The following is a 25,241-nucleotide window of genomic DNA, read 5'->3' as shown; positions in this document are numbered from 1 at the left end:
TTCATTTCCTGGCTCATTTTATACACTGCATTTCTAAAACAAGGACATTTGACTTCAGAAAAATGTACTTCTGGCTTTGTTCTTGTTTCTTTTCTATTGGCAGCCTTACTTTTATCTGCAGACAGGGAAGCACAGAAGAGTGGGCTTTGAAAGTATAAGAGGATTTGGTCTCTGCTGCCAAGACCTCCATAAAGCATCCCTGGCATACTGATGCACAGGCCTGAACAGAGTGGGGAGGAAAGTGGGGCTGGGAGCAGTGGAGGCTTTGGAGTTAGCCGACTTGATTAAACTGTCTGCTTGGGGAAGACAAGAAGAAAATGAAAGCAAGAGACATGGGAGCTTGACAGAGGGGATGGGGGCAGGGCATGCTGATTGGTCCTGTGAGTCAGGTGGGTGGTTTGGAGCAGCCCATACTTCTACAAAATGGCTGCTGTCTGCTCTTAATGGGCACTCAATTGGTGGGCAGCAAGGGCAGGGGAGGAAATGTAGGCAGACACTCCTCAAATCTTAGTGACTTTATTTTCAGCAGTCACTTGCTAGAGCCTTGTGCAGCAAGAAGAATGATGATGAGAATGATGGTGAGACTCTGTGTTTTGGTGTTTCTGGGTGAATGTATTGCTCCAGATTTATTCCTGTTTTTTCAGTTTTATTTAAGCAATCCAACAGTCTATTGAGCTTTGTATGCTCTCAAGAAAACTGCTTGTGAATGCAGCTGGCTCATTCTGCAAAATCAAATCATGTATGATAATTGCAACCGCATAGGTTCAATTTGCAGCCAACCTCTATACTGTTGATGTCTCTATCAACCTCCCTGGCTTCCTCTCTTCTGTGCAACCGACACAAGTCCATTACAGCATATGAGAAAAGTAGAGCCCACTCTTTTGAACAAACTACTGTTAGCCAGTGGAGGAGACTGGGGGAGCAAGAGGGCATTTCTGGTACGTTGTGGTACTTTAGAAAATAAATGAACTTTTATGTCAGATTAAGAATCATAAATATCTACTTTCTGTCCTTTCCAGTATGGGACACTGGACATTAACTTTGACCAAGCTTATATATGAAATGAGTGTTAGTGCTCAAAAATAAAAAGGGTCCTTTCTTGTTCTTTCTACATACCTTTGCTCCCTCCTTGCCAGCAGCACCTGGAAGACCCTGTTCTCCAGGTGGACCAGGGGGTCCAGGGTGGCCTCTCTCACCAACAGGACCAGTCTCTCCAGTGGGTCCCTATGTTATCACACAGTTTGATGTTATTTATAGTTCAACATAGCGACAATCAATATGACCAATACATCAAATCTTCCCTCTAGTTATACAAATCATGAGATACAGATATTAAAGGCCAATTTCTCTGGTAATTTGTATTAATAGATAAGTCGACATAAATAAGCTGTCTATTTCCAAAATGAGAGACGTTCTGTTCAGATCCATAACAGATCAACCACGCTCAAAAAATATCCACCTGGACTGATATCTCTTACATGTAGTCTTTATAGTAATCTTAAAATGCCAATCATTGTGGATTGTGGACCACAAAATCACTGACACATTGTTTGCTTAACAACAACCTACATTAAGAATTTTTCAAGTTTTTATAGTTATTTTATGTTCATCACAAAAATCTGCCAGATAGCTAGCTAACTACTGCTGTATTCCCTTTTTCCAAACACAACACCCTCGAGGCTTTCATATCAAATATATAATACATTTAAAAATATATATATTTAGTATAATTTTACATATTAAATTTATTCTTCAATAATATGTTACATTACCTGGGGCCCGACAACACCTCCTGGTCCTGGTGGGCCAGTTTTTCCTTGGAAACCCTGAAAAAAGATAATAAAGTCTTCTTTCCGTGGCTTGTAACAACAACAGAAAAACAGCCATCTTTTCCGCCAAAGTAATGAAACCATAGTGATTCTTCTTGAATTTGTTTCAGCTGATAAGCGAGGATATCAATTTTGGCTCGTTTATTCCCTCGATTCCCCCCTATCCACAATCAGGGGTAGATTCTATTACATTACAATGCTGGCTAGCAAATAACTGTAGGCAGATGTTAATTATTTTTTAAAAAGTTACGATGAAGAAGCATGACAATGACAAGAAATAAATACCTCTGTAAGGAGTGTAGGTGTCTACTGTATTGGAGACACGGACATTCAGGTGGTAACAATAAGCAGTGCAAACAAAATGGACAAACCACTGAGAATTTTGATGCAAACTCTGCAGCTCTAAGCTGATTTTAGGTTTTACTTTAGAGTCATTGGTTAATTTCTGTCTTGTAAATAAGCAATGTAAGGCTGAGTTTCAATAGTCTATACTAAATTGTAGGTAGTTGTTTCCATCAAGCAACATCTGGAAAGCTCTGTGTAACCAACCTTCCCAGTGTGAAACAATAAATAGTCCAAGCAAACAAGTGGCTAGTCAAGAAAATAGAGTGTCTAACAGGAAAAGATCCCTTTAATTTTCTCATGAGCCAAACCAAACCACAGCTAAAAGCCCAGTGAGTATTGGACTTACTTAAGTCTGTTAACAAGACACCTGACTCAAATAGATGGTAATGTTGTTCAAGGTCTGCTCAATGTGTAATTATGCATCTGTTATAAACCACAACTTCATAAGATGATGGTATCTGTTGGTGTGTTTTGGAGTCTTCCTGCTCCATAGCTATCAACAGCTGTATGCAGCCTTTACTGATGAAGCTTATTTAAATGCTGTTGCTCAGATTTGCTGTTTGCTGCTGCCTGAACAAAAAACGAACAACTACACTGTGCGTTTTGCTTTCTGGACTAGAGAGCAATTTGAATATAATAATAATAATAATAATAATAATAATAATGACAATAAAAAAACAGGAATCACTCTTTAAGAGTTAGCACACAATGTTCTCCAGGGGGACACAGAGAACACAATTAGTTACAGTAAAGATTTAGTATTATTCACAGTGTGTGGTTGATTTGCATTTATTTGTATTCCCTATGAGGATACTTGAGCAGAATCAAACTGCAGAACAGGACAACAAGTTCAACATCTCGAGTATTGACATTAAAACTGCAGCAATAATCAGATGAACTTCTGTCTTCTGGGGGAGGAACAATCTGCATTTGGCTTGAGTCCTCTTCCAAGTTCTCTACAGTACATTCCCCAAATATTACCCGGCATGATGCTTAGAAGTTAGCTTTTAAGCGAATTAATACATTAAGAGTTTGAAGATAAAGAATGACTGGTATACTTAACATAGATTTCATATTCTAATGGAGACATACTGTATCTGCCACAAGTATTTTCAGACATATTTTCGGACGGAATGACATGAGTGAACACTGGATGCACACTGACTTTTCATTTAGAGTTTGGCTTTTCCACTGATTGGCAACTGATCTTGGAATCCCTCAGTCATCAACTTCCATACATAATCATTTTTTCACTAAGGTATTGCTTTCATAACTCATTTAATTTGTAAGTTGTTATCTTTTAATCAAATAAAGTTTTCAGAGCAGTTTGAAAGCCAACCCTGACTTATTATTCCAGGAGTGTGATTGGGCAAAAATTGGAAAAATGCAATGGGCTCAATGACCTCTCAAGGTCTCAAGAGGTCAGATATAGATTGCCTCCATGTCTGAAATAAAACCTTTGGATTTGTCGATCCTGAAATGCATATCCTGAAACATTCATGCTTTAGTCATAAAATGCACAATTGGTTTGCCTATCTGATCCACTATATATTATGACTTACACTGATTAAACTCTCAAGCCATTCTGTTATAGCCTCAGCCCTAACTCAGAGACATCAGCTCAAATCTTTATTTGCACTTCCTCAAATACAACTTGTGTTGCCGGGGCAGGGCACCTATGAGCATCGTTATTGCTATAATCAATTGTCACACTGCACGCTTGTGGAGCCAGTTCATCGGAGCATAAATCTACATCCATAAACACTCTATCGTTGTTGCTTGAATAGCAGCTGAGGCAGGGAACCACTCATGTGTGGTGTGTTATGTTTTCTACAGAAAAGAGGCTGGCAGAAAAGGAAGCTTTAATGATAGAGGCAATGATCTGTCAAACTTTTAGTAGAATTTATTGCCCTCTGAGCCTTGTCAAACCAAGGTGCACTGATGTATACAAAGTACGGAGGAATCAAATTTGAGAGTGGCAGGTTGCAGCTAGGTGTGATCAAATCAAATTTTGCTTTATTATTTCTTTTGTGTCTCATGAGATACAGAATCATCAGGGCAGATTTAGTGTAGCCATTTCTCATTAAGCTCACAACTGCATCTCAAAAAAATGACATGAACCGTTTTTCCATGCTGTTGTAACAAATTTTAGTAAGAGTCATTATTGCTCATTTAATTTTGCTTTTTTGACAATGTAAGTTCAATATCCTTTCATTGGATATTTGCAAAGTAACAAAACAGAAGCTTCATCAGAAAAGGATGTTTCCCCAGGTCCCTGGTGCCCATCTCTCCGAGATAGGAGTCTGAGCCATCTGGATTTACTTAGACAGAAAGCAGTGTGTGTGTGTGTGTGTGAATGTGCAGCTCACTGACTGGGAGGGTCAGATTTGTCCTGCAATTAAGAGGCAATTCGAAGAAACAGAGCTAAAGCAATGTAGCTAGCAGGCTTTACTGAAATGACCACCAGCCATTAATACAACAAAGCTAATTCTTGCAAGAATAAAATATGATGTTGTGGAATTAAACTGAACAAGTCTTGATGCTGTCATACTGTCCAAGCAATTCATGTTCATGTTCATGTTTCCCACAAGCCTTTGATGCTACTTGGAATTTAATATATTTCCCCAGTAAAGATCAATGATTCAATATTTCTGAAAAACTAAAAATCTGATAAAGGAGTTGTTACACTCATATATTTGCACCTATCTCGATGTGAGGTCTAGAGGTTGGAAATTAGAGGCAGAGGCTAACCAGAGCCACACAGGTGACTGGCAGCTCAAACAGGATACTGAATCTTCAGGACTCACTGTTTCTCCGCGCTGGCCAGGGTGTCCAGGCAGTCCATCCTTTCCAGGTGGTCCCTGATGAGCAGAAATTAAAATACACACATGCTAGGTAACCCAGTACATTCATCATCATCACATTCATATCTGGAATGAACTAGGAAATTGGCCCAGTTGCTGGAAAAAAAGTTTATTTTTCCTAGCAATGAGATTTTATTATTGCAAACAAACAGTACAAACATAATTGTAGTTGGGCTTCCAGAACAATAATAAAAAAATAACAGGCTCTGATTTTTTTTGTTTTCACCGGCTGACTATGAGTCTAACCTGAATCAATAGATGGAAATTACCACTTGTCTCCTGCCTAGACTGGAGAGTGAGAGAATGGGTTCTGCTTCGATAACGGTTACACTAATGATCCCTGCACACAATTACGGGTACTGCTATATCTTACTGCACCCGATGAACTCCTCAAATTGAATCAGTTGTGACTTATAATGTTTGCAAACTATGCTAATTTGCTACTGAGACTGTAGGAAGACACTGAACCTCAGCAACAAGCTGCACACCACATCATCTTACTGTAGGTGGTTTTACATTAAGGTGCATATAGTGGAGGCGGAGAAATACTTACAGGAGGGCCCTTTGGTCCAGGGAAACCCACAGGTCCCTGAGGTCCTTGAGGTCCCTGCAATCACAGACAGTCAGACTGATGAGAGATGCACAATGTGTAAAGGTGAGGTGGCTTACTGCACTGTGCAAAATGAAACCAAAACAAAACAGTAAATAGTACAGAAGCTGGAAAGACATCATGTGAATGTTATGAGTAATTCCAGAGTAGCTCAAGACAGCAAGTTAAATTCATTGCAAAAAAAAAAACAAAAAACAGTGCATCACTGTTGATAAGCTCACTGAGTTGGTGCTCTGATTCGCCCTCCTAGTAACATGAAGTGAGCACACTGGTGTGGCAGCAAAAATATTTTGTTCTCCTGCCACTTTACTGCCACAGAGAAAGTCCAATCAGGCTTAATCCTTAATGTTATCTAATACTAACATTTTTTGAAAAGGAACATTTCAGGCCTTATACACTTAAAAAGACTCAGAGTAAGTGAACAAACTGCCTGGTAAAATATGGTCAGTTCCTGTCAACTCCTGTCAAATCCATAAATCAATATCACAAGGCAAAGGGCTGTTATAATCAAATACAAGCCAGCCAGTAGGGAATTATTTTATGTATTTCCCAAGGGCTTTACATTTAAATGACCCAGAATAATTATATTATATCCTAACATACCATTCCCTGCTGCAAAAATTCAAGTGTGTTGCTCACCTAACACAATTGGTGGTGACATTAGAGTTCTGAGACAGCCAACTGCATATTTCACAAATATCTAATTCTATAATTCATTGCATATACAGTGCATGTAAAGATAGATTGAGAGCAGCAGAAATACAGAACACAAGTGAAAGATGAGTCACATGAAGAGAGGAAAGTAGGACCCACATCAGCAAATAATGAACAAAAAAATGTGACACAAACAGTGAGAGTCAGGAACAGGAGGTCAGCATGCAACTTACACATCATATATTCATATTCAAGAGTTTTGCGTTGAAGTTTGTTATCGTGAAATATACGACAAAGTGAAAACTGAACTCTATGGGAATTCCTGCAGGACTGAATGCAGACATTTTAACAACATGCATACTCAACATAAAGAAGGGAACCCTGTCCCAGCCTATTGTAATGGGGAAAGAGTTTCTCTACATGGCTGTGTAGCCCATGTGGAAAGGAAGAGGTGCCTTTACAGCGTTTGCTTGTTATGTGCCTTTATCTAACAGAGGAGAGGATCTATTTTCTGACAGACTCCTTGTTGAGCTGTGCCAGAGTTGTAAAAAAATCCATTTCACTTATTGTGGTATAAGGCAAATGTTAATGCAAACTCAGCACTTGCTGCAGCTGTCAAACCTATATTGTTTCATGCCTTCTTTGGACTTCTTGGATTTTCTTTGTTACACAGAAAAATTAGTTTGCACTAAAACACCACTGGAAATCTAACAAACTCTAATGAAAAGTATTAAATAAGGTGGAACTGCTGGAAGGCTAAAGAAACTGCAGAGTTTCGTTTGTTAGTTTATTGCCACCGAGTTAGCCACCTGAGGCTATCACAATGCACAATAAACACCCTGTAAATCTAAATCTGGACCATTTTTTCTCTTTTGTTTGAGCATCAGTTCAAAGGAGAAATTACAACTCTGAGGAGCAAAGGAAGGGGATAAGAAAAAAACAGAAATGCTGCTGTCTGTTGATGCTGGGAACAGGAACATACAATTAAAGCAAAAGCACAAATCACAGCAATTTCCAGATATGTTAAAGAAACATTGTGCTCATAAAATAGAAGAAATAAATGAACATTAAATAAACAACAACAGATTTCTGAATGACTCTGAATCTGTTACTTCCTAACTATTTCCAGTTAACCCTTGCTGATGCTCTTGTCTTCCTAGGTAAATTGTTACAGCAAGTAAAACATTTCCACACTCTTTAGTGACCAGTCAGAACTCAAAGTGGGAATTTAAAAAGAAAAGCAACAATGTCCCAAAGTATGTTTCTTTTTGCTCCTCTTTTCTAATCCTTCTCATTATGCTTAGAACTCTGGAGGGTTTGACCAGTTTGACAAGATTTGAAGATCAATACTAACTAACTCCTTGACTGAACAGAATTCATTCACATTCAGACCTTAAAGTTTACAATAATATGCCTCTGTCTAACATCATCATAGTGGAGGTGCAGACACTGTAGGTGCTATTTTCAATGCAACAACAATACTGACAAACTCAATGAATTATATAACTCTTGTTTGTATTGCCATGCATTATTGCCATCCCAGACTCAGTGTGTTATCAACTTACTCTCTCACCAGGTGGGCCTGGAGGGCCATCATTGCCTGCTGTGCCCTGCAACACACAACAACATATCATCAGTTCATATTGAGGTATGTTTTTACAGTAGAAGGGGGCACTTTCAGTAATATGTTGTGATTTTCTTTGTCAAGTGTCATTTTATTTCAAATCACAGCTTGATAGAGTACTACCCAGTAAAAAGCCTAAAATCAGTGCGAGATTGGTGTTTGGTGATTAGTATTAGTACCTTGGGACCTGGTTTTCCTGTTGGACCCCTGGCTCCTCGAGCACCACGAGGACCCTGCAGAGAGAGAAAAACCCTTAATAGTCAAACAGAGGAAAACACAAGTTTTCTGGTATCTAACACTGTCACAATGCATATCATTCAGGCAGATGGATTATAAAAGATCATTTCACACTATTTAATTAGATCATTAATCACAGAAGAGAGGAGAACATACCGTTGGACCTCTTTGCCCTCTTGGACCAGGTTTACCTGCAACACCCTATTAGATTAAAAGGCAAAACATTTTAGGCACTCACACATACTTCTCATCTGTCATTATCCATTTACATCTCACCTCAATGAGACTTCAGATGAAATCCATGTGAGCTTTGAACTTTAATCACTAATATCTTTGTAGAAAAAAAAAGTAAACAGTTCATTTCTCAATGACAACATAGGGTTCTGGAGTTGTCTGTTTATAGCTACAAAACACCACTTTTTGAATGATAAGAAAGGATTTGTTAAGTAATATAATTTTCACAGCTTGGCTGACTAAGCAGCAGAAATGACCCGCCAACAAGTGCCGTGAACAAATTTCTGGCTTTGACTCAATACTGGACAAAATCTGATTTTATATAAGTATTGAGTGTTTAATTTGGGCAGGTAGCCTTGTCTTATATAAGATAATGTACTTCAAAGTGTCCATTAAATGACTCAGATGTACTCAACAAAGGAAATATCTTACTTCTCTCAACCACTTTGTACATTTAAGATGATTTGAAATTGATACATTTCTGTCATTAAATCTACCATTTTATTATGGTTAATCTAGATAAACTGGAAATATTGTAGCTAATTCATAATTAGCTGCTGAAAGTAATCCTATATGTTGAACTATTTCTCAGCATTTTTAAAAATTCTCTGAATGCCAGTTATTTTTTCAAGCCTAGAAATGGGTAGAGGAGCTCAATGAAAGCACAATTTTTTCCACATTGTTCTCCCCCCAATTGATTTTGCTGCTGTTATTTTTTGTGCCAAGTCACCATACTGATGCCTTTATAATAGGAATCAATTTTCTTTTGAGCTGGAATATGATGGCAAGGTGATTTTCATACACAAACAGGCACTTTGTCTATACTCTATGAATGTCTGTGTGTTTTGTCTCACCCTGGCTCCTTTCTCGCCGTTGGCTCCAGGGAACCCAGGGAAACCGCTCGAACCCTGTCAATAGAAGAGGGAGATATGGAGGGAAATGAGAGAAACAAGAGAAAGGCTGGGTGTGTCAGAGCATGCATGATAATGAGGGCTCATTCTATATATATATATCTGCCATATTGTTGGATGTCATCTTCAGTTAACACTATGGCCCTATGACATAAAGATCCCTGTGATCCCAAGACAAGGTGACATGATTTTTTTCTTTAGTGAAACTCTGTGAACTGAGGATTAAAAAGCAGCTTACCTACTGCGCAGCACTTCACCACACGTTTCATTGGGGACATTCAGTTAAAATCAAATCAGTTACAAACCTTGACTGCTTCCAAATGTAAGATTTCTACATATGACTACTTCTCTGTTGTGTCTAAGCTATTGTCTCTATAAAATAGAGAAATCTCACACTGTCAAAGTTGTTAATCATTTAGTTCATTATCTTTTAAGATTGTGAGTTATTTTTAGATACCATCAGGATTTTTGTTTGCAAATTCATCATCAAATATTTTGCTTTTGCTCATCAGTTAAATATTGATTTGGGGGAATGTTACGGGTCAAACACCTGCTGACATTAGACTGATGCCAACAGCATAAAAATTGGACATTTCTTTGTAAAAACCTACAATAACAAAACAGTACACTGAGGCTGGGAGTCCCATGAGCAGTGCTTAGACATGTCTGTGGTCTTGCTTCATCACAAGTCAAGGTGGAGCATGTCATAACATTAACTCATGTTCATTTAGACAGAACCCTACAGGCATGATGATTTGATGTGAGAAATAAGCAAGTGTAAAGTGAATGAAGTTTTAAATAATCGTATATGATATTGTGCCTTTAACACAGGTAAACACTGTTGACCAGTGTCAACAGTGTTTAAAAGTCTGTTCTTGCTGTAAACAGACCAGAGGTTGGTTCCTTCTGCTCCATTGGAGCTAAAGCTCACAGAGAGTTTAGGGAGGGAGGAGGGAGAGCAGAAGGCTAACAACAGGGTCAATGGGATATGTCTTAATTCTAAGAAACCAAATGAATTAAGAATGATTGATTTTAAAATGTTTGTACTACTTTCTAATATGATACCATGTATAAGGTGTTTAGTGATCAATGAAGAATGAATGAAGAATAAGAATATTAATAAATTATTTACTAATAATTCATAAATTAGTTATGGGTAAATAATCAAATGTGTTGGGGTTGCCAGATTGTAAAATATGCCTTAAACACAGACATGGTTTTTGTTATTTTTTACAACCTGACTACACAAACTCATTCTTACAGCTTAACAGCTTGTAACTGAGTGTTTAATGTTTTATCAGGCAGTAATTAAGTCATCAGTTACTACTTATAAACCCTTGTGTCAAAATATTAGATGTACCTCATTTCCACAACTGCTACCTTTAAAATATCCCTTTATCAAATACACATGTGAAACAAATGATCAGCAGTGACGCTGCTGCAGTGTAACAGAACAGACAGAAATGACATCCTGCACTGTGGTGAGAGTGACACTAACTTACCTTTGGTCCCTGTCTCCCAGGATAACCTGGCAATCCTGGCACACCAAGTTTACCCTGAGAAATATAAACAACAGCAATACAATGTGAGCACAACAGCAAAGTTAAAACAGCCACTGAGAAGAAAATATGCACATGATTCTCATATCAGCTTTCAAACATCCCGAGTAGTTAAGCCATATGACCTTTTCCCCGGCGGGACCTAGGGGACCTGGTTCTCCATTGGGTCCAGCTCGGCCTTTAGGACCCTCAGGCCCATCCTCCCCACGGGGCCCAAGGGTGCCAATCTCACCCTGTAACACAAGCACATAAAGAGAAAGAATATTTAGCTAATATCATTGGTTCCATACAAAGACTAAGAACAATGGGGAAGTTATATATAAGACAGGTGATGTTATTTCAGTCAGGCTCCTCACCCGGTCTCCTTTGATTCCCATGTCTCCCTTGAAACCTGGGAAACCATCCTCACCCTAAAATGAGACAAAAAGAAGTTAAAGCATTTGCCAGTATTTCATTATATTGTTATTTAAAGCGTTTGTTTAATTCGCGCCAAGAGTCTTGGAATTCATTTCACTGGGGAACACAAATGTCTCCTGACACTTTGTATTTATTGAACATCTGGTACAAATTCAGCACGTTCATGTTCCCTCTGTGGATCACAGGATCAACGCTGTTCTCTGCTGGTCAGATAGTGGAACCGCATGTGCGAACAACTGTCAAGCTGCTGCTTGATGAGCTGTGCGGTATTTACATGCTCCACATTAAGCTCCTGCACAAGCTGATTTTTATTTGAGATTTACTGATGTAATAAAACAGACAAACATTTATCAAGTTATTCAAAATGTATTGCAAAAGAAAGGATACTGGATTCAGAATATCTACAGTGAATCGAGATTCAATACAATTGAACCAAATAACAATTTTGTGAATTAGACTGAACTAGACTTTGAGCTCTGATAAATAGAATCAAATGGAAGCTGACGAACACTGTACAGTTCAAATCCTCTGTCTCTTTTCTTTCTGTTTCTAGCCTGTCACTTGTCCATGTTTTCAACTCTGTCTGATGCATAATGCACCACTGAGCATGTCTGCTGCCAGCAACTCACATCACAAAGAACCGCCAAGAACCGCACGCACACACACACACACACACACACACACACACACACACACACACACACACATCTGAGGTAAAGTACATCCTTTATTCATAACAAACCCTTTTCCTCAAGGTTTTGGCTTTTGAATCTCTTTTTATAAATAATTCAACAAAAATTGATATGAATACCAGTCACTTTAGTGAGAACAACACCCCTCAGTCAGATAATGGATTTTATACAGCAGCATAACTGTACTGATCTTTAATAAACGTCATGCATATTGAAAGGCAGCTTAGTTTAAATTCTTCATGGTGAAACATGCACTTCAAATTGCTTGAGATGGACTGCAGTGTTCTTTGAAACCAAAAGCCTCGAGCCTGACAGTTTTGAATTCAAACACTGATTGAGGGTCACTCCAAAAAAAGGTCTCTGTCTCCACTGAAGAATGCTATCGACTGACCTTCACATGGTGCGTTCAGGCTGCAGCAGCCATGCTCTTCAGCTCAAAAGAGTCAAAACAAAGTTGGGAGTGCAGGTAGACAGCCACAGTTACAGATAGAATATGTGTGACATGAATATATTTACTGGCTTTCCCCAAACTTTGTTGCTGTCGTCACCTTCTTCACGAAGTGAAGTTTCGACAGACACTGACATACAGTGTGTCAGTTTGGACTGCATTTTTAAACTCTAATATCAGAAATTATGTGGAATCTGTTTAGTATTTTAAGAAATGTATACCTTCTCTCCCTTTGATCCCTTGAGACCGCGGACACCATCAGCACCCTGTTGAATAGGAAACAGAGATAAGAAAAATACAGTACAATTATACACAACAGAATAAAAGGGATGACTTCCTTAACTATTGTAAACAATATAGAAGGCTGGTCAATCAAAGGCCAACATGGTCAAACAGAAATTATACCTTCACACCACGAGGGCCAGGATAACCAATGGGACCCTGTGGACCTGGTGGCCCCTGGAGAGAATAAAGCAGTGTATTGTTACAGTAGTAAATGCTTTACAGTGTATTATTATACGTATTAGTATTAAAGAATATTGAAGAAATTGAGTGTACCACTACATTTATAAGCTTGTACCAAGGTTATAAATGCAGCTGGCACTTACACTAGTTACTGTAACTGTGTAAACTTTTAGTGGGAGGTTTTTTGTTCTTCTGAAATTGCAATTATGTGTTCAATATACTTTATTAGTAACTTACTTAATGTGACCAATATGAATGAAGTATGTAGTAGTAGTATGAAGTACATTTGAAATGAGTTGCATTTTTAAAACACTACTTTTACCAGGGTTAAAAACCAGTTAGGTTAAGGTGCTTCAACTAAACTGGAACATTTTGTTGTCTTTTCACCCCAGCACACATTAAATACACCTACTTGTCCTCCTTTCTCTCCAGGTGGCCCCTCCTTACCAGGATGACCCTGTAAAACAAGATGTCACGAAGTGAACACTGAACATTATGAGCAGTGTGAACAAATCTATGTTATTCAACTATCTGATGCAACAATTTATGGTATTAAAGCATCTCTGCAAACAACGAGTGCAGTACAACAGGGTTTTCCCCAGTGCTCTGTGCGAGAGACAGGTCAGTATATTTTTTGACTGCACAAATTCAGGTCTGTGAGTTAATCACTGACAAGTCTATTAGGGCAACACAGGATGAGAATGAACAGTAAGTGATAGTGTGTATGTGAGTAAAGCAAAACACAGGAAAAATCTGACATTCCCTGTGGCAGTCTGAGGCACATTAATAGCTGGTACAGTGGTGAGTGATGGGTCAGATAGACGGGCCCACGTGAACAGCTCAATACACCCCCCCACACACTGAGGGCTGTAGATCACCGGGCTGAGGCCTGAGGGGAACTAAGGACTGCCTGCCTCTTGAACCTACACACTACTGAAGGTGAAGGCAGAGGAGGAGTAACTATAAGTCTGGAATAATAAACCCACAGACCCATTATTATCGGATTATGAAAAATGCCTTTAGAGACCTCTGTGATACAGTTCTGCTATATTTCACAAGGCAGCTCAATGTGTGTCAACCACCAAAAGGGTAATCCCACGGTTGTGATCCAGCCAAAAATTTTAAATTGATATATTTATATCTGTCTATAAATCCAGTAGACCTCCCTATCACATCATCTGCAACCTGCCTAGCAGACATCAAATCCTAGAGGCATTGCTTCACCCTATATTGCTGATCTCCTCTCTCCATATACTCCAATTCATAGCCTGAGATCTGCTGACCAGTTGTTGACTGTTTAAAGGTTTAGACAGGAGACAGAGGGGAGTCAGGCACTTGCCTGAACTCTGGAAGAGCCAGATTGGAAATTAGACAAACAACCTCAGTGTCCTCTTTTAAATCCCAACTAAAGACTTAATTTTATAGACTGGCATTAGTTTTACATTGGCTTTCAATTTTGTCATTATAGTTTACTTATTTATAATATATATATATATATATATTTTTTTTTTTTTCTCTTGTTACTTCTTGTTTTTATCCTCTCTGTGTAACATGTTTTATAAACATGTTTCTGAAAAGTGGTATAAATAAAGTTTTTTAAATCATTATTATAATTAATATTAATTATTACTATAATGAATTGGCACTAATATTTTGACAAAACATGGCTTTATGGTGGCCAACCAGGCTAACCATCTGTAAACTGGGGTGTCCAGTGACTTGCATGCTGAGACAAAATCACACATTAACTAATTTGCATCCTATGCTCATACATTGTGTAAATAGCATGATATAGTATAAAACCTTTACAGCCACCATTTTACATATTCACTGAAAACTGGTGTTACACTGTAGAGTGTACAGTTGTAGAACATGTGTGTGTTATGTGTGTATATGAACTGCCCAACAGTGTCTGGGTTTAGTGTCTTAGGATCTAGCACAAGTAAAGTGGTGCCATATCTGTATGTGTGTGTATTACTGATATACTGTATGTATGTGTGTAGGTGATAAGGGCACGCACAGGAGGCCCATCAGCTCCAGGTAGTCCAGGCAACCCCGACCTGCCCTGAGGTCCCTGTATGAGAAAGGATGAAGACGACAAACAAAGTCAAAGGTCAGGGGTCACAAACAAGTTTCAGATTCGTCTTTCAACTAGACTTCAGTGCGAAATTAATACAGATTATGTTTGGGTTCCAGCTGAAAGCTGAACATAAAAACATTTTTGACCTCAACCGTGTAACTTGGAGTTGGATTAAGGAGGGGAAGTCTGTTCCTGAGTAAACACACCTAATGAAGTTGTTTTATTGACTTCAAAAGGCAAAAGTTAGCCTGACTGAGAAGCACTTTGCCTCCTTAGCCAGATTCTTTCCAATACATCTTACCAATTATAATTATTAATTATATTTATATGAGTGATTTCTGAAACCATGAATTTGATTTATATTTTATGTTATACGCATGGCAGTTTAATATTAATGTAAATTTATATAAAAAAATAATGAACATACTTTTTCTCCGGGTGGTCCAATGGGGCCTTGAGGACCAGGAAGACCCTATGAGGAAGAGACACATAAATAGACGTTTCTATAGCAACAACAAGCATGCTGAAACATGCTCATGCACACGCAAACGCACACACACAAACACACATAAACACACACATACACACACACGCTGGATAACATGAAGAGTTTGTTGGAGCTGTAAATAGTTGAGCTGGTGAAGGAATGTTAAACCTGTGTGTTTGTGTGTTTGTGTGTGTGGAATGAACTGCAATGGTGTCATATATGTGTACCTATGTGGCTACCTCTGTGTGTGTGTGTGTTTGTGTGTGTGTAATTTGAGGCACTGAAGCTTGCTCCAACACGTGTGGCAGCTTTTCAGGAATTCCACCAACATGAATAAGATGCTTTCACATGGATCAACCCTGAAACATTCCCCTCCTGAGATAAACACCTGAAAAATATTTAGGAAAAATGAGTGTGCAGTGTGTGTGTGTGTGTGTGTGTGTGTGTGTGTGTGTGTGTGTGTGTATGCGCACATGTCATCTTTATATCTCAAGGGAGAAGGGGCTGGACTGAATTCAGAAGGCAAAATGAAGATGATCATCTGTTTTTATTTGTTTTGACACTCCAACTTTTAAATTGGTGCCTCAAATGTAACTTATAACAGCAGAACATTGTACAGCTGGAGAGATAAATAACATCACACCATGCTGTGAGGATGAAGCTGTTCAACTGTGTCACAAGCTTAGAAACAGTGGCTCTAAAGTAGATCTGCCTTTCACTGTGTGTCTGTGACCACTTCAGTGTATTTACACATCATGGTGCAGGATTTACACTGCACACTTCATTTTTGACATGGGTGGTGGGACTGTGTATGACTTCTTTGTTTACCTGTGTCCCTGGGGTTCCTTGCTGCCCAGGTGGGCCTGGTTCTCCTTGTGGTCCCTGAAAAAAGATGGAGGCTGTCAAAACTAGACGCTAAACACTAGTCACAGAGTAATCCACTTTCACTTGAACAACACATCAGTGTCATTGTCAACAATCAGGTAGTCTTCATCCAACCTTCTGCCCGTAAATTCCTGTGCTGCCTCCAGTGTGAAGTGGATTCAATATTGTAATTATTAGAAGATAGAGTCAAGCTAATAACAGAGATAATTCATGAAATAGCAACATTTACATTTTATATTGTACATTTCCTTTATAAATAAGAAATAAAAAGTAAGGCAGGAAATATTTAAGACCAAATGGATCTGTCTCTTGTATGTTAGAGTTCTGAGTGCTGAAAGTCAGAGCTAATTAGAAGCTCTAATAAGACACCCCTGCTCTTTGACTCTGAGGGACAGTGTCCATCCCAATTTAGCACATGATGCTCCACTGCCTTTTAAGTGGCTACTGTCCTCAGCTTCTCTGAGACCTAGACATGACCTTTAACCTCACAGCTTTACATCCTAAAGGGGTTTTCACACGCTGACCTAGACAGTCAAAACTTACAAAAACAGTTTTGTATGGCTCAGACAGTGTTCTGAAATTATCTGGTCATATTAGGAACTGATAAAGCAACATTTCAGACAGTTTACTGAGAGGAAGTTGTGTTTCTACCATGTTTCCTTTGGGACCTGGAGGCCCATCAACTCCAGCAACACCCTGAGAAGGACAGATCAGAAAAGACTCATATAGACCTCATAGATAGATATGATATGATGTGATATGATATGTGATATTAGAAAATGTGATGGTAAAGGTGATGCTACATACGGGAGATCCAGGGGGTCCTGGAGGACCACGTGGTCCCAGCAAACCCCTAGGACCCTATGAAGAGTGAGAAGCAATTACTTAAAATAAAATGAGACTCATTCTATGCTCATTTCACTGATGAATTCATTTCAGTGGGGCAGCCCTGTCCCCTGGTGGACACTTGTCAAAGGGAGATCAGAGATCCCTTAAGAGAAAGATTAAAGAGGATCTTGTTGCAGCTTGTTGGAATCCACATGTTTTGGGGGGCATGATGAAATAACACCAACAGAAGACAAGCCTTACACTCTCGCCAGCTAATCCTCTGGGCCCGATTTCTCCATCTTCGCCCTAAGGGAAAGGAAGAGACAACAGAGTACATTTATTGAACTGGGCTTCAGTGGAAGAGGTTCAGCTGCTCTTTCATTTCAATAAATATAAATATCTGAAGGGAATAGTGGTATTGAAACTTAATAATACCAGCTATCACCACCAATAACCATAAGATCTTAAAAGTCTATATTAGTCAGGGCTAATCTCAACCAAAGCAAACATTTGTTGCAGGTAGTAACACTCTGGTTGTGGAGGTGGGGGTGCTCTTAGTTAGAAAGGTTCAACTCAAACAACCCTCCTCCTCCTCAGTTCATAGTCTCCACCCAGCTGCTGCTGCTGCCTTAGGGCTGAACTGGTGGACCACAGCTGATGTAAGTGAATATGTTGGTGGTTCACCTCAGCTAAGTTCAGTTTTCTTATAAGTTATTTCAGGTGTATAGTTAAAACAGGAAGTACTCACTCTCTGTCCATCCTCTCCAGGGGCACCTGGGGGTCCCATTGGCCCTGGCTCCCCCTGAGATTGAAAGAGTGGAAGAAAGTAAAAGAGAGAAAACAGATTCTGAATAATTCATCATCGTATGAGCTTATTTGACCATCAACTATAGGATAGTGTGTGATAATTTTTATTTGAGCGTTTTATTAAATACTCAAAATAATTTCCATTTTAGACTCAACCTGCAAACTGTCTCCCCCAAAGTTCCCATTTTCACCACCAGTGTTACTTTTGTGGACACTGCTTACTTTAAAACTTTGTGTTTCTACATTCTTATGTCTTGCTTAGTTGTTTCTGATGTATTATATAGTTACTAGTGCATATCAGTAATTGATAGAACCATTCAAACTTTTCCACAAAAAAATGTATCAGCCTACTAGGGACTAGTGCATTACACTGGGGTGAGAGACACATTTGAAATCATAAAATCTTTTCGAGTATTCTAATTAATGCAGGCACATTAGTGTAATTAAACGAATTTTAACTACTTATTTAATTATTTCCTTCATGACTATGCTGTTAATCACTTGTCACACTTACATTTTAGGAGGTTACTTACACTACTGACTGCAACCAAATCTAGTTAATCAAATCCAAAACTTTTGCCATCTAAAAAGATACCCAACCCTTTGGTAAATCTAAAGAGTAATCTAAGTAGACAACTCTCCACCAAGTAGGGGATTTTGCTTTAATGTCAGTTTTGTGATTTATCACCAGCAGTGGTGTTTTGCTCATAACCTTGTTTACAAGAGTTGCTCCTCAGGGAAAACAATATTGTCAATAACAATTCCTTATAAATCTGGTTCGTTATTGCTCAGTGTACAAATCTAACAATGTTCAACTTCTATAGAATGTACAACAGTGAAGGACTAAAAAGCTGCTGTTCTGCTGTCGAGAGATTTTGATAAACTGAACTGATGGCATCCGCCTTGCTGTACTCACCCTGTGTCCCTTTTCACCAGGCAGTCCAGGCAATCCATCAAAGCCTCGGTCACCCTGTAATGAAGCAGTGCAGGTGATGTCACCAGACTACACAACATCACCAGACATCAAACTCATCATGGCTTGCACACAACAATACTTCCTAGTTCTCATTTGTATATTGTGACACAAACATGAAAGGTTGTGTGCCTGCGTTTGGTACCTTGGTGCCTGGCTCTCCAGGCATCCCCCTGGCACCATCAGCTCCAGCACGGCCCTTAAATACAAAAAGATTAAACATTTACATAAAGATTTGCATATTATAACAACCTTGAAATTTTAGAAAATGGATGCACAATATAATTAAGCCTTCATCTAGAAAACTGGTATAAAGTCTAATTATTAAGTATCCTTAATATCCGACAATCCAACAGTGACATTCTAATGCAACAGTTGTGCCCCATTAGGTTTTGCAAACAAGAAGTAAGTCTAGAGCCTGAAGTAACAAACTTAAGCAGTAGAGCAAAAATACTGACACAAATAATAACACAAATCACTGGTCCACGTCACTTAAGCAATCAAGAGATGGAGCAAGGATGGGTGGGAATCGTCTGTAAAACATGCTGTCAGTTTAGAACACTGGAGGAGACATTCTAAAAGAATAGCAAACAAAGAGTAATAACAAATTGAAAATTTATTTCTTATTCTGATACAACTCAGATTTTCTGTTGCTAAAATGCAAAAAATGTTGGTCCACTGCAGCAGTAGATGAGTGCTCTATACACTAACACTCATAAGCTCATATCACATCTTCTGACATTAAAATCAGCTCACAACTGACCCATGAATCAAGCTTGTATTACTAATTTGCCTATCACTGGTTTATGTTTATTAGTAACCAATTAGGTCAAGAAGTTTGGCTCTGCAGAGTGACTACACTGTGACACTAATTGTGCCCCACATCTGTAGCCAGTTTTCCCATTTTGGCATTTTCAGACAGATTAGCTGCCCGCCCATTGATCCGAGGATTGGACGCAGCGCAGGCATTTAAGCACATATCAAGCAATTGTTTGTTGAACTGGAAATAAGCCTCTCAGCGTTGGGGCAGTGGCCACAAGTGCAAACAACCACACAATAACAAACACAGAGGCATGTGAACACAAACTGCACAATGAGAGTGTAGCAGGTCATTGAGTTCACTCACCCTCTTGCCAGCTTTGCCAGTTTGTCCTGGAGGCCCCTGGATGCCACGGGGACCCTGTACAGACACAAGCACCACTTAGTGACTGACAGACTAATAACTTTGGATGTGGCCTACAGTAGCTGGTGAGGGACATTTTATGCATCATAGAAGTAACATCACTTCTTCTCACCTGAGGACCGGGGTCTCCACTTTCACCCTTCAGTCCAGGAGCACCAGGTAGACCCTGAAGAGAGAGAAGACAAACCAAATATGGACACATTTCGTTCAGGTTGTGACACATGCAGTTTGCTACAGCACAGATCAGTAAAATAATACCATGAAGTAAACAGCAGATGGCGGTGTTTAGCTTAATGTGCACATTCTTTGTGTGCGTTCATCCGGAGAAAATGAATCCACATATTCCTTTTTCTACAGATGCATGACCTACCTGGAAATGTTCAGGACATGATATTTAAGTTCTTATAAATTCTGTCTCTCTACTATGACTGTTTTTCTTTGATGAAGGATTATCTGCAGCTGACAAAAAACGCTGCTCATTTGGTTTGTTTCTAGCATAACATAGTTTAAACAAGTTTGTTTAAACTGATGCTGTTATCCTGACAGCGCAAAATGATCATCTGTGTGTCTTTGCCATATACTTAAGTCTAAACTGCAGTCATAAATTGTTGGTATAGGCAGATATTTGGGGCATACTGTTTGCAGACCAGCATGCATTCAAAGCTGGTAATTTCACAGTTACAGACAGATGTTTTAGAATCATAAAGTAGCTTGACTGAGTCAGAAATAAGTCAGAAACATGTACTCTATTAAGAAGGGAAATATTTTTGACAGGTTTGCATTAGATTTTTGCCCTATCGTGTTAGATCCGCATGCTTGGCCTTCGACCTTTTCCTGCAGATAAATAGTGGATCATGTATCAACAAGCCTGGGAAGGGGGGGATTTTGTTGGCAGCTGGTAGCACCTAACAGACAGGCAGTGTGGCCACTGAGCCACTAAATGCTGATGCAACAACATTTCGAAACAAACAATCTGTTTTCTGCTGTTAAATATAAAAATATAAACAACATAAAGAAGACATTTTTATTTAAGCAATGCAGAACTGACAGTAGTGGAACATTACTGATTTTCACTGTAAGCAAAAACAAAAAACAAAACAGACTCACCACTGGCCCCGATCTTCCTGTCAGACCCATTGGCCCCGGGGGTCCCCTCATAGCCAGCTGCAGGACAGACGCAGACAAGAACAAGGTCAAATTTCACTCAGCAAAAAACTCTGTTCAAAAGATGTACTGTATGTCCATTTTTGAGAAAGAATATTTATATACTATAAGTATATACTGTATGTAGAGCACATACTATATTATATATTGTCTCATTTTTTGGTTTTATGGATATTTCAGCAGGAATAGAGATGTCTTCTGTTTTACCTCAGATAACAATACCTTTATCAGAGCAGCTGTAGTTTTTTTTTTTTTTTTTTTTAATGGTGTTTGACCTCAAACATATCATACATGACAGTAATCATATCCCATTTTGCATGATGTATATGAAGCTTTTGGTGCATTTCCTTGCTGTATATATTCTCTAACTGTGATTTTATTGTGTTGTCTTTTGATGTAATAAGCCCACATGCACATTTGCACAGTCCTTCTCTTGGTTCACTGATGGTGTCATTCAAACAGCCCTTCTCCTCCCCCACATACACACAAAGACATTTTCTACACCTGTTGGTTTAGCCCACCAGCAGGTCGAGAGCCCCTCAAGTATTTTTAACAGTCTCTCCAGTCTGTCCATCTGTTCAAAGTGGCCTTTTTATGTTGTTGCTGTTCAGACTGATCGGCATGTCTCCTTTTAGCCTTGCAAGGCCAACGAAACACAGTGTTTCCCCCTCCACTGTGTTCATCTTCCCCCTCCTCTCCCTCCCCCTACAGCTGTGTGTGTAGGAAGCAGGGCAAGGGTGGGGATTTGGCCAGTGGCTTGTTTAATGTCCCTGTCTACTTACTCTGGCCTGGGAGAGGATGGCCTGGGCTTGGGCTTCTTGTGCTGACACCACTGGACCCTTCTCACCATCCCCACCAAAACGGAACTGTTGAACACACACACACACACACACACACACACACACACACACACACACACACACACACACACACACACACATATTAAAACATTGCTCATTCTGTTTATTATCACAATTAAATACACTACTTTTATTGAATTACATAATAAAAAGGGTCTGTTGAGTTATTCTGAGCACTTACTGGCAGCATCAGCATAGTCCCAGGGGGCCCTGGCAAACCATCAGCACCAGGCAGCCCAGAACGACCAGCAGGACCCTGCAACACAGAGGAGACACCACCTGAGTAATGAAATCATCAAAAATAACTTGGAGGAAAACAGAACATTTCAAGACAATATCAAGATGATGAAGATTTAGATTTCCTCTTTCTCAGTAATCAGTAGACAAGCTCAATTAAAATCACTGGAAATCTACAAAATGTACAAACATATGTGTCTATATGCTGTGAAAAATGCACCTGATCCTGAGTTCCTTTGGTTTTAAATCTTACATTGTGCTATTCTGTTTACAGTGGCAGTAATATAGGGGGAAACACAAACACACCCACACGCGCCCGCATAATCACATACACCACACAGCTGGAGCAGTAAATGCTGGAAGTGTGCTGTTTGTTAGTTTCATTTCATCACAACATGTGCTCCTCCTCCTCCAGCACACATAGACTCAGCCTGTCCATCTGTATGCCCCGCCACTGTCTGTAGTCCAAAACCAACATCCTTTTCCGTGCGTGTGTGTGTGTGCGTGCGTGTGTGTGTGCGTGTGTATAGAGCAAAGCATTAATATGTTAGCTTCTTATGAAGGGTAAATCACTTTGTCCTCTTATTAAAACAGTTTTCAGGTCTTACTGTACAACAGACATAGATATTTACTTCCCAATGTTTGTCTGAATTAATTTTAAGCCATGGTTAGTTCAGCTTCACCGCATCATGTGAAGCATAAATATTGTTGCTAAGGTTACTGTTGTTTAATATACTTTCCATACTTATTTGTAACAATGGTTGAATTGCTATGCTTTTGTTTGGTCATGGTAAAATGGTTCTTACTGCAGCAGTATCATTTCATGTGGCACATGTACCTGTACCTGTACCTGATTACCTGCAAAACATCTTACAGGTCAGCTTACTAATTAAGTCACAAATACACACATGCTCAAGTCATCCATGGCTGTCTATTAGATCAATGGCTGTGGTGTTTTAATGCTAACATGTGACAGTAACCTACTGGCATGATCTCAAAGACACCAAAAAAATTAACTTAGCACTGCGATATCATCATAATTTATTTAAAACAACAGAAAGCGAAATAAGGGATTTCTGTGCAGAAAATTGGTAACTTTGATATACAACTTACAGAAATATAATTTACCTATATAGTGCAGCTGGGACAATGATCTTAAAGTTGCACTTTGGTTTGATTTTTGGTGGTTGTATTTTATGACTTCACATGTTAGCTGTGTTGGTTTATTGTTCTTGCCATGCTGTGTATATAGACAACTACTACTCAGTACATGAAAGTCAATACTCAAGTCAATAACTCAGTTGACACATTCTTTGTACATACTTCGTACATTCTGTAATAATTGTGGCCTCGCTATTTAATTACAATACACACACATTTAATAACTATAGCTGATTTGGAGGACATAAATAACAACTCACTCTGTCACCAGGATCTCCAGCAGGGCCTGGGGGTCCTTGTAGACCCGAGGGACCTGGAAGACCCTAAAAAGACAAAGCCGACAGCAACATGCCAACTCATTAAATTCTGACTGTAATGGAATGCAGTTATTCTCAGGTGCAAAACACTGGCTTAAATCTATATACTCACAGCTGGGCCAGGGGGTCCTGGTGGTCCTTCAATCAACATGCCCTTTAAAAAACAAATACAATTAGATAAAAATTATAAAATAACTATTACTGTAAAACTGTAGTTCAGGAGCTGACTTAATTTAATTTGGATCAGCTCATTTTGTAAACACAATTGTTTGATTGTAATATGAACTAAAATGATGATTGTATCACTTAAGTAAATCAGCAATGACTTTCTGGGTCTTACAGGTTCAATCACAGCTGGCTCGCCCTTTTCTCCCTTTTGGCCGAAGGCTCCTCCAGCACCGGCAACCTGGAGTTACAAAGTGAGCACAGAGGTGACATTCTTCACACAGCAGTTATAGTTCACAGGTGAATGAATAACAATGATGAGCAAAGATGACTGGGGAGGCAGTTCAGCCGGTGAAAAGAATGTGTGTGAATGCTTGAAAAAATCTTAATCAATCAACATCATATAGTCGGTTGTAGCTACTACAGATATGTCAGAGGCAGAAGGTGAGTAAAGAATAACACGCATTGAGAGGACGTTGTTGAACAAAACAAGCAAAATGTTAGTCATACCGAGCAGGAATAGACCTCTACTCTGTGTGCTTGAAATGGAGCTGTGCTGTCATTGCATTGCCACTGGGCAGTGTGACTAACAGTGATCAAATAAAATAATACTTCACACCAGCAGGTTATTACTGTCATGCAAACCCCATAAATAATGTAACTAGATACATTATGAAGGGAGAAAGAGAATAAGAGACATTGCCCTATAATGTCTTCTCTCACACTTAAGTGAAGTGTCTTCCTTTGTGGTTTCATTAAAGGTTGTGACTTTTGACTATCTGTCTCATGTTCATGCGTGTTTTAAGAGTAGAGGTGGAGGAGGTGGGGTGAGATGGGAAGTATTAGGAGGGGCATTTCTGTGAGCGGGCCAATGGGTGGTGTATACATAGAGGGGTACTAAAACACCCACAGGCACACAGACACAAAATGGTGTTTGACGATGTTCTGTCTGTGGATAAATTTAAACACCAATGGGGCCAACAACAGCTAAACATTAAGACAAAGTGGAGAGAAGGATAGATTTTAAATATTTATACTACCCTGCTAATAAACGTTGACAAGCTGTGACTGTGGTAAGTGAAGGCAGAGTTCAAAAGTTTGGGTATGAAAAGTAGTCAAAGGAATATATAACATTTCATTACAACTCTGTGTGTGTGTATGTGTTGTGCAGACAGCTGCCTATGAGTTATGGGCTAATTGTGTGA

At 39.2% G+C, this 25,241-nt stretch overlaps 1 protein-coding gene across 10 annotated transcripts in view; it reads right to left on the bottom strand.

Moving 5' to 3' along the window:
• Positions 1–25,241, bottom strand: part of col11a1a (collagen, type XI, alpha 1a) — a 75,526-nt gene that overhangs the window by 26,260 nt on the left and 24,025 nt on the right. For all 10 annotated transcript variants that reach the window (XM_071485864.1, XM_071485859.1, XM_071485856.1 and 7 more), the window contains 31 exons: positions 24,212–24,277; positions 23,984–24,025; positions 23,815–23,877; positions 22,338–22,412; positions 22,079–22,162; positions 21,240–21,296; positions 20,245–20,298; positions 20,076–20,129; positions 19,095–19,148; positions 18,893–18,946; positions 17,918–17,971; positions 17,431–17,475; positions 17,149–17,202; positions 16,993–17,037; positions 16,285–16,338; positions 15,397–15,441; positions 14,910–14,963; positions 13,302–13,346; positions 12,830–12,883; positions 12,646–12,690; positions 11,224–11,277; positions 10,993–11,100; positions 10,811–10,864; positions 9,252–9,305; positions 8,320–8,364; positions 8,106–8,159; positions 7,868–7,912; positions 5,592–5,645; positions 4,982–5,035; positions 1,773–1,826; positions 1,117–1,224 (listed from right to left, as the gene is read on the bottom strand). In XM_071485864.1, the coding sequence (XP_071341965.1) occupies positions 1,117–1,224; positions 1,773–1,826; positions 4,982–5,035; positions 5,592–5,645; positions 7,868–7,912; positions 8,106–8,159; positions 8,320–8,364; positions 9,252–9,305; positions 10,811–10,864; positions 10,993–11,100; positions 11,224–11,277; positions 12,646–12,690; positions 12,830–12,883; positions 13,302–13,346; positions 14,910–14,963; positions 15,397–15,441; positions 16,285–16,338; positions 16,993–17,037; positions 17,149–17,202; positions 17,431–17,475; positions 17,918–17,971; positions 18,893–18,946; positions 19,095–19,148; positions 20,076–20,129; positions 20,245–20,298; positions 21,240–21,296; positions 22,079–22,162; positions 22,338–22,412; positions 23,815–23,877; positions 23,984–24,025; positions 24,212–24,277 (1,782 nt within the window). The remainder of the gene's footprint in view (positions 1–1,116; positions 1,225–1,772; positions 1,827–4,981; positions 5,036–5,591; positions 5,646–7,867; positions 7,913–8,105; positions 8,160–8,319; positions 8,365–9,251; positions 9,306–10,810; positions 10,865–10,992; positions 11,101–11,223; positions 11,278–12,645; positions 12,691–12,829; positions 12,884–13,301; positions 13,347–14,909; positions 14,964–15,396; positions 15,442–16,284; positions 16,339–16,992; positions 17,038–17,148; positions 17,203–17,430; positions 17,476–17,917; positions 17,972–18,892; positions 18,947–19,094; positions 19,149–20,075; positions 20,130–20,244; positions 20,299–21,239; positions 21,297–22,078; positions 22,163–22,337; positions 22,413–23,814; positions 23,878–23,983; positions 24,026–24,211; positions 24,278–25,241) is intronic.

The sequence above is a fragment of the Trachinotus anak genome, unplaced genomic scaffold, assembly GCF_046630095.1.
Source record: "Trachinotus anak isolate AG129_WGS33_773 ecotype Australia unplaced genomic scaffold, CSIRO_AGI_Tana_v1 ptg000009l, whole genome shotgun sequence".
NCBI classification, from domain to species: Eukaryota; Metazoa; Chordata; class Actinopteri; order Carangiformes; family Carangidae; genus Trachinotus; species Trachinotus anak.
The sequence above is the reverse complement of the archived record's forward strand: the minus strand, read 5'-3'. Positions and strand labels throughout refer to the sequence as shown.